This window comes from the organism of the source record quoted next, unplaced genomic scaffold, assembly GCF_019419815.1.
Source record: "Pyrus x bretschneideri cultivar Hongxiangsu unplaced genomic scaffold, Pyrus_bretschneideri_v1 Contig8, whole genome shotgun sequence".
Classification (NCBI taxonomy): Eukaryota; Viridiplantae; Streptophyta; class Magnoliopsida; order Rosales; family Rosaceae; genus Pyrus; species Pyrus x bretschneideri.
This window is the reverse complement of record NW_025999820.1, coordinates 10,537,501-10,545,020: the sequence shown is the minus strand read 5'-3', so window position 1 is coordinate 10,545,020 and position 7,520 is coordinate 10,537,501. Positions and strand designations below refer to the sequence as shown.

General features: G+C 36.7%; 1 protein-coding gene across 2 annotated transcripts; it reads right to left on the bottom strand.

Moving 5' to 3' along the window:
* Window positions 1-907: 907 nt before the first annotated feature.
* LOC103951931 (E3 ubiquitin-protein ligase SPL2-like) lies at window positions 908-4,245 on the bottom strand. 2 transcript variants are annotated; one of them, XM_018648565.2, is made up of 5 exons: window positions 3,750-4,245; window positions 2,927-3,100; window positions 2,195-2,316; window positions 1,538-1,657; window positions 908-1,315 (listed from the first exon to the last, which is right to left on the bottom strand). In XM_018648565.2, exons 1-5 carry the CDS (start codon window positions 4,083-4,085, stop codon window positions 1,117-1,119), a joined length of 951 nt encoding a protein of 316 aa, XP_018504081.1. In that variant the 5' UTR covers window positions 4,086-4,245; the 3' UTR covers window positions 908-1,116. The 2 variants fall into 2 exon arrangements, with proteins under 2 accessions (XP_018504081.1, XP_048431668.1); XM_048575711.1 differs by having other exon boundaries at window positions 1,174-1,461.
* Between the last annotated feature and the right edge of the window lie 3,275 nt (window positions 4,246-7,520).

Here is a 7,520-nt window from a genome sequence, read left to right as displayed (position 1 = left end):
TTACCATTCTCATAATCCTTTGGGTTTTCTAAATCTAAAAGATCCATGCCCTTGCGTTAATCATACCAACCTTTTTCTTCTATGCAGATGCTACATGGAAATAGCAAAATCCAGAGGGTTTCAGCAACCTTCAAACCAAGTACTGTACAAAATGGATCATCCGCGAAATGAAGAAACGATTTCACATTAAAACAAAATCATGTTCATTAGGGTTGAGCAGAAAGAATTAATTTCATGTCACATAAACAAATTAAATCATTTTAAGAATATATATAGGAAAGAAGGGCTTATCGTCATAAATAATGTCTGTTAACTTTAATTGACAATCATAATATATTTTTAAACATATAAAAATCTAATCAAATTTAAAGAGTTCAACCCACAAATATTCAGTTCAATATCGTTTTCTAGTATAAACATGAAAATAAGGTACAAAACCTTTTATATTGTGCAAGATATGAATCAATCAGCAATTGATTAATTTCCTAAACTCCCAAAAAAATTGAAATCAAATGAAAAAAAAATCATGCATAAATCGATCCGTATCTTAGTTGAACAATTCAAAATTCCAAAATCATCATCCGTTGGTCAAAAAAGCTTGTTTTTCTCAATAAGAGCATCTTAGGGTTTTAGAATAAAGATTATGTGCTAATAGTTTTTTATTATTAGGTGTAGGTTTATTGATAAATTTTAGTTTTATTGTTAATTTATAAGATTTAAACCTACCTTTCACTGAGAGGTAATGAATAATACTAAATCAATGTCCTAAGTGGCGGGTGAGTTTAATTGTTGAGTCTAGTAAATGGCCACTCCTTTAGCCTTTAGGATTATAGTGGAATGAATAACCCCTTGAGATCATGCATTCGTGAAGTCAGTGATCTGATATCCCTTACCCTTATTTTGTTAGGCTCCTTTGGTTTGCATGATGATCTTTTTTATTTATGCACACAAATTTTCTCTTGACACTGAGAGCCTGAACATTGAAAGATACATCGATATGATCTAAGGGTCATAGATTCGCACCGAAAGGAAGAATTCTTCCCGACAAAGAGGGCACTTTGGTGAAACTAGATTTCTCACATTTACACTACAGAGTTCGCAACAAATCAGATGCCCTCAAGGAATGAATGCGTATTGCCTTCTACTCGTATAACATACGACACACAACTGCTGCTGTGGAACATCAACCGCTGCATCCACTCCTACTTCAGCTTGAGTTTCAACGTTGCTCTCATTAGCAGGCATTGATTGCTGCCGCTGCCTTTGTTGCTGAAACAAATATTCGTAAACCAACACTCTCCATCTATTCCAATTCCTGAAACAAATATTTGTAAATCAATAAGAATTTAAGTTTTGTCAAATTTTTAATCCTTGGTTGAACGACGGTGAAGGAACAAGAGGAGATTACACGCGTGTTATCCAAATTCAGTAGCACTACAAAAGGTTAACCTTTAGACGAGCCTATAAACATACAATAGCTATAAAGGTTGAACGTAACTTGCAAGACAAGAATTTAACGTTTCAAGGAAAACTGTACCTGGCAACAGAATGGCCAAGGACTCCGATTGATATTGATCCAAGAACAATCCCACTCCAGAACAGTATTTTTGTGCGTAGTATAAGATCTACAACCATCTGATCCTTAGACATCTCAGAGCTACAAAAGATACAAAATCACTCAGGCCATCTTCAATGGAGAGAGCTAAAGGTCCAAAAGCCAAAAAAATGGTCTAATTGGCCCAAAAACTCATCTTCAACCAATGGATGAACTATAATTCTATAGAGATCACCACCAGAATTTAGCCAAATGTAGCCCACATTTAAACCTTTTTTTGGGACTCAGCTCTTCAAATGCAATAATTAATTTAAATTTAACGGTTAGATTTGAAAATATCCAAAAGTAGTTTAATTAAATTAACTAATAAATCTAAAGTAAAAACTTTAAAATAATAAATTATTGAAGGGCTATGTTTAGCTTCTTTGATTGGAGATGATATATGAGTATAGTCTGACACTGTTCATTGAAAAATAATCTTTTACAAGGTTATAATTATAGACAGTTATATTTAACTATTTCGGTTGGAAATAGCCTTAATGCACATCAAAGTACAAAGAGCTAGTATTAAAGCACAATTGCCATAATAAGATTAGTACTGAAGATTCAAAAGAAGGTGCTGAGAACAAAGCCACTTACAGAAAATAGGGAAGATCCTTGCAGGGCCTGATTACCGGCACTCCATTTTTGAAACTGTAGAGACCAACAGCACTAATTTCCTTTCCCAAAGGAAGAATCTTCACGTAATCGAGCACACCAACCTTCAACCAAAAGCAAATTAGAACAAAAAAAATTTACATTAAAAAGAATATAGAAACTAAAGACACTACCATCTCCAATTATGGATAGGTTGCATGGACACGGACACGGAGATTGCAACACGCAACACGATAAATTTCAAAAAAAAGGAATACGGACATAGCTAGGAATGACGATTAAAACATAATAAATATTACATATATTAAAAACAATATTTTGAATTCATAATATAACACAATACTCATGTTCATCAAATTTGTTCACCATACACAATAATTAAAACACAAGATATCTTTTATAAAAATGCCCCAAAATATCTTTTATATTTACAAAAAATGCCTCTACCGCATCTTGACCAGTGTCTTAATCGTTTCTTGTCCGTGTCCAAACCGTGTCGAGTACGTGTCCGAGGTTTTAGAGTGTCTATTCAACCGGATCCTTTCGGCCCGAAAATGCCCAAACCCCGACTCCAGCAAGCATGCTAAGGTGGGCTAAATCCTAGGACTGCAAAATACAGCAAGACGTGCAGCCGTCCTATATTCTTTTGTTAAAAAAAAAACAGCAAAGTAGTAAAAATAAGCACAGTAAGTGCCAAAAGTTTGCACAACTCACAGGGTACTTATCGCCAATAAGTGTCTTCAGGGCTGAATAGAGGGAAGCGTCAACATGATGATTATGTCGATAAACAAAATCAAGAATTGACTTCAGGCCGAAACCACGATCAACAAGAATAATACTATCATCAGACCGCCATCCGAAAAGGGCCATCCAATCGCTAACTACACACTTCACACAAAAATTCAATTTCCAATTCAGTATTATGCAAATAGACTACAGGTAAGACGGATTATAATTAAATCTCAATAAATTAATAACCTTAAGACCAAAGAAAATCTACTAATTTAGCAAATATAAAATAATTGATAAATTTAACAACTTATTAATTAATCAAGGTATTCTTTATCCTCTTTATTTTTTTGAACAAACTTTCTTCAGAAACATTAGAATTTTATATTCTTTATTAAGTAACAATAATATATATTTATTTGACCAAATAATATTCATAAATCTAATCATTTTTCTTAAAATATGTTATAAATATATTACATTATTTATTTTAATAAATATTTAAAAACTCTATTTAAGTTAATATTATTAACTTACATATTACGTTGGACTTATATAATTTTTTTTTATAATGTATTAGTTCATAAATTTAGCAAATAATTTTATCTCAACTCGGAACCTCACCAGAGATTATTTTATTTTGCATTTAAAAGAATTTAAAAAAAAAAAAATTTACACGACACATCAGAAAATCATTTTTAGGCAAACGTTATCTGATTCTCAACTCGGAACCGGACCGAGGTTATTAATTTAACGGGGTATTAAGTTATGGAAGTTTTTGTAGAATAATAAAAAAAACTAAACGCACAGATTGGGTTCTCTGAAAATGTAGGGTATTCTGAACAAGTACGCCGGACTTGAAACTATTCCATTTGCGGTCGAAGGCAGACTTGGCTTCAACGATGCCTCGTACGACAATGAGCTTTGCGTCGGACTGGTCGGATTGATCGAGCGCTGGGTTTGAACGGAGCCCGGAGACTTTGACGGAGGGAGCTTTGCGGATCTTGCGTAGGGCTGAAGAGTAGGAGCTGAATTTGTGGAGAGTGAGCACAGCGGCGTACGCTAGGGCGAAGCCCACAAGGTGGCTTTTGAAGGAGAGGGCGAGTCCGGAGACTAGGGAGTTTAAAATTTGACCGCGCGGCATTGCGCGCGGTGGTTGTCGTCAGTATTTGCTTATACAAGGCGGGCGACGGATGAGAGAGCACGGAGAAGTTGTGAATTCATAGTTAGTCTCTCTCCTTTTTTGTCCTTTAAATTCTAATTGAAAAAGGAATCCCACAGTCGCGTTACATTGCCATTTTTCCTTTTTGACTTGAAAATCAGGAACAAGAGATGCCCTCCAACCCATTTAAACACCTCCAGCGGTCCAAATTTGCTTGGGCAATTGGTGGCCCATGCAAAGCATGTCCAAATACCCAAGCAAGATATGCTCTGCTTTCGTCAGTCGGTTAGGTTGACGTCAGCATGATGTCAACCACGTTTATTATTTTTCTTTTGTTGGGTGCGTGTAATACACGTGCTGGAGAGCGGTCAACACAAATTGCAACAATGGGCTCCGCTGCAGGGGTCCAACAGCATACCCCAATGGCTTGCTAACGTGGCTTTGGAAGGGCCATTGGATTTCCAACTAAAAAAATTGAAAAAAGTTAATATTGTGTCACGTGTCATGTTCTGGACTCTCAAATTAAATAATAATAAAAAATTCAACGGTTAAGATTAATCTAATCATTAAAATGGGCAAAATACAAAAATATTGGGGGGGGGGGGGGGGGGGGCGCGGGGGGAAGGGAAAAAACATCTCATCCCAAAATTTATTGTATCTATATGCCGAACCCGTTAAATTAAGAAAATGACCATGGCAGGCTAAGTGGAAATCGGACGTGGACCTCTGAGCTATTCTCTTACTTTGGCTATTTTCTTGTACTATTTAGATAGTACTCTTCCTTATGAACATGTATGATAGATTCTCAACTTTGTGCACCTGTTGTCCCAAATTGACCTACGGGGTCTACAAGCCCATGAATCAATTAATGTCATTATCCATGAAGCACTTCTTAGCCAAAAGTCTTTAATTCTATTAATTAGAATTGTTAGGAAGTGAGCATATACTCTTTTAAAAGGATTGAAAGAGTGCAAAGCTCTAGGAATATCACATTTTCTTAGAACGAGATAACATAAGGAATCATATCACTTTAACTATGAAAAGTGACTACATAGTTATCCAGATAACATCAAGAATCATATCACCTAAACTATGAAAAGTGACTACATAGTTAAAGTGATATGTTTCTTGATGTTATATGGTTCTAAGAAAATGTGATATTTGTAGAGCTTTGCACTATTTCAATCCTTTTAAAGGAGTATATGTTCACTTCCTTATAATTCTAATTCATAGACCCTTCGAGGATATATTTCTTTTATTATATGAAATTCAAGTTGTCAAAAAAAAATGAAGTAAAAAAATACCATACATATAACATAGTGTTTTGATATTCATTTAAACAAATAATCATATTGATTTAGGGTGGTGCTATCCACACACTTCTTTTTACCTCTTGCACACTTCAGTTAATTTCTGTCCAATGGGTCGTGATGGCAATATGGTTCTTGCAAAGAATAGCAATGTCGTGGTGGAGGTATAAGAAGGAACAAATCCCCAAGGGCGAAGGAGAAGAGTGGATATATTCAAGCAACGATTTGAGAGCAGGTTCATGCCTCCGAAATACAAGACCTGAAATTATTTGAGACTTCACTTTGCGTCGAGGATTCCAAAAAGGTCACTTGCAGGCTTCTCTAGCGGCATTTGTGAAATGTACCACATATCTCAAATTCTACGATGCTTTACTTCGCATTGAGGATTCGGGAAATGCCCCGAGTGACAATCTTGGTGATGAAGGTAGTAGCATTCAGCATGAGAGCACCAGGGGGCAGTCTTCCTTTGAACCCTGATAGAGTTAATCTTTCTAACGGAGCAATTACAACCCTGTATCTTCTAGTGGAGGTTCCAATTCCAGTACACCACGTTCTGAGGTCTAAGTCTACGAGTAATTCTCGTTTCTGCTCTCAGGACAGTTCCAGCAAATCCAGTGCTCAAACTTGTTTTCAATGCAAGAGTACATGTTGTTATACATGCGGTCAGCAAGGACATCGGGCTAACCAATGTCCCAAAAGTAGCAGAATTAGCTCACAACAGTCCCTTATTAGCCAAACTTACTCATAAGAACTGGCCCTTTCAATTGGCCGCATATGGAGGCGTCATCCACTATCAGAGCAATACTACGCTATATCCATGAGCTGTCAACTAGTATTCAGACGGTCTGGTTCCTATGCTGAAATCACTATGTAACACCAGAGAGGCGCACCTCATTACTAGGATGTCAGGGCACATTGGAATGGACGTGGTCAATATCAGAACACAGGAGAACGTCCATCAATGGCAAAGCTGGCAGACAAGCAGAAGAACTTAGGCAACCAGGGTCGAGGAAACCTGAATGGGGAAACTGAGGAACAGGCCATGCGGGAAGATAGCAGACCCATGGCCGTGTCAAAAACATCACTCACAAGGATGCTCAGAACCACCCCGACATGATCTTAGGTACGTTAAACATCCTTGGTCACTTCACAAAAATTTTGATTGATCCAAATGTCATCCACTCAGTCATATCACCCTTGTTTTCTCAAATGATCCAACCTCAAGGTACTCCTATCAGGTACGTATGTGAATCGCTATGCTACGAGGCGAAGTCTGTTGCATCCAATGGGAGTACAGAGGATGCCCGTCCTCATTAAATGGTGCCAGTTAATCTCATTCCGTTGGATATCGTGGACTTTGACGTAATCTTAGGAACGGATTGGCTGTTTCATAATCATGCTTTGGTAGAATGCCGAAACAAAGAGGTCACTTTTCGACGACCAAGCATGCATGTGGTCACTCTCACAGGTGAACGTAGGAAACTGAAGCATGAATTAATATCCGCCATAAAGGCGAAACGGATATTGAGGAAAGGCTGTGAAGGCTTCTATCACATCTTATTTGAAGAACGCAATCCACTAACGTTTGGCGTTCAGCTCGTGAAAGAGACAAGCAAAGCCACTAATGTTCGGCTCAATAAGAAACAAAGAACATTGGTATGATTGGCTCGCAAAGCTCATAGGTAATTCGTTTTTTATTTTTTTTTCATGAGACATCTTGAACTAGATCTTCTTCAAAATAAACTTACGTGTAATGAAAGATCTTATTTGAGATTTTGTTTTTGGAGAATTATGTTTGTTTTTTTCAAGTGACGATCTTCAGTTTGAACTTTTCTAGGAAGGATATTGATATTATATCCCTTAGATCTTTTGTTTCCAAAGAGACTACGTGCATTAAAAAAAATCATGTTTATGCGAGATAAAGCATTATATTTGAAAGTGTTGTGTTATATCATTTATGTTTTGTTACAAGAGAGGACAACTCATCATAGTAAAATAGCTCAAGAGAGTTTGAATATAGAACTTCTAAGTTTTTAAGGTCGTTCGAGCGCAGCTCGTTTATAGCCCATTATGCTGAGAGCAAAGAAAGTGATGAAACGATGTAACT

Bases quoted from the DNA above. Each gene is read 5' to 3' on its own strand.
- LOC103951931 (XM_018648565.2), bottom strand. From the start codon at position 4,085: ATGCCGCGCGGTCAAATTTTAAACTCCCTAGTCTCCGGACTCGCCCTC. The intron at 3,101-3,749 runs GTGCGTTTAGTT...TTTTGTGTGAAG, and splicing joins ATTTTCAGAGAACCCAATCT to TGTGTAGTTAGCGATTGGAT. The intron at 1,316-1,537 runs GTACAGTTTTCC...TATTTGTTTCAG, and splicing joins CTTGGCCATTCTGTTGCCAG to GAATTGGAATAGATGGAGAG.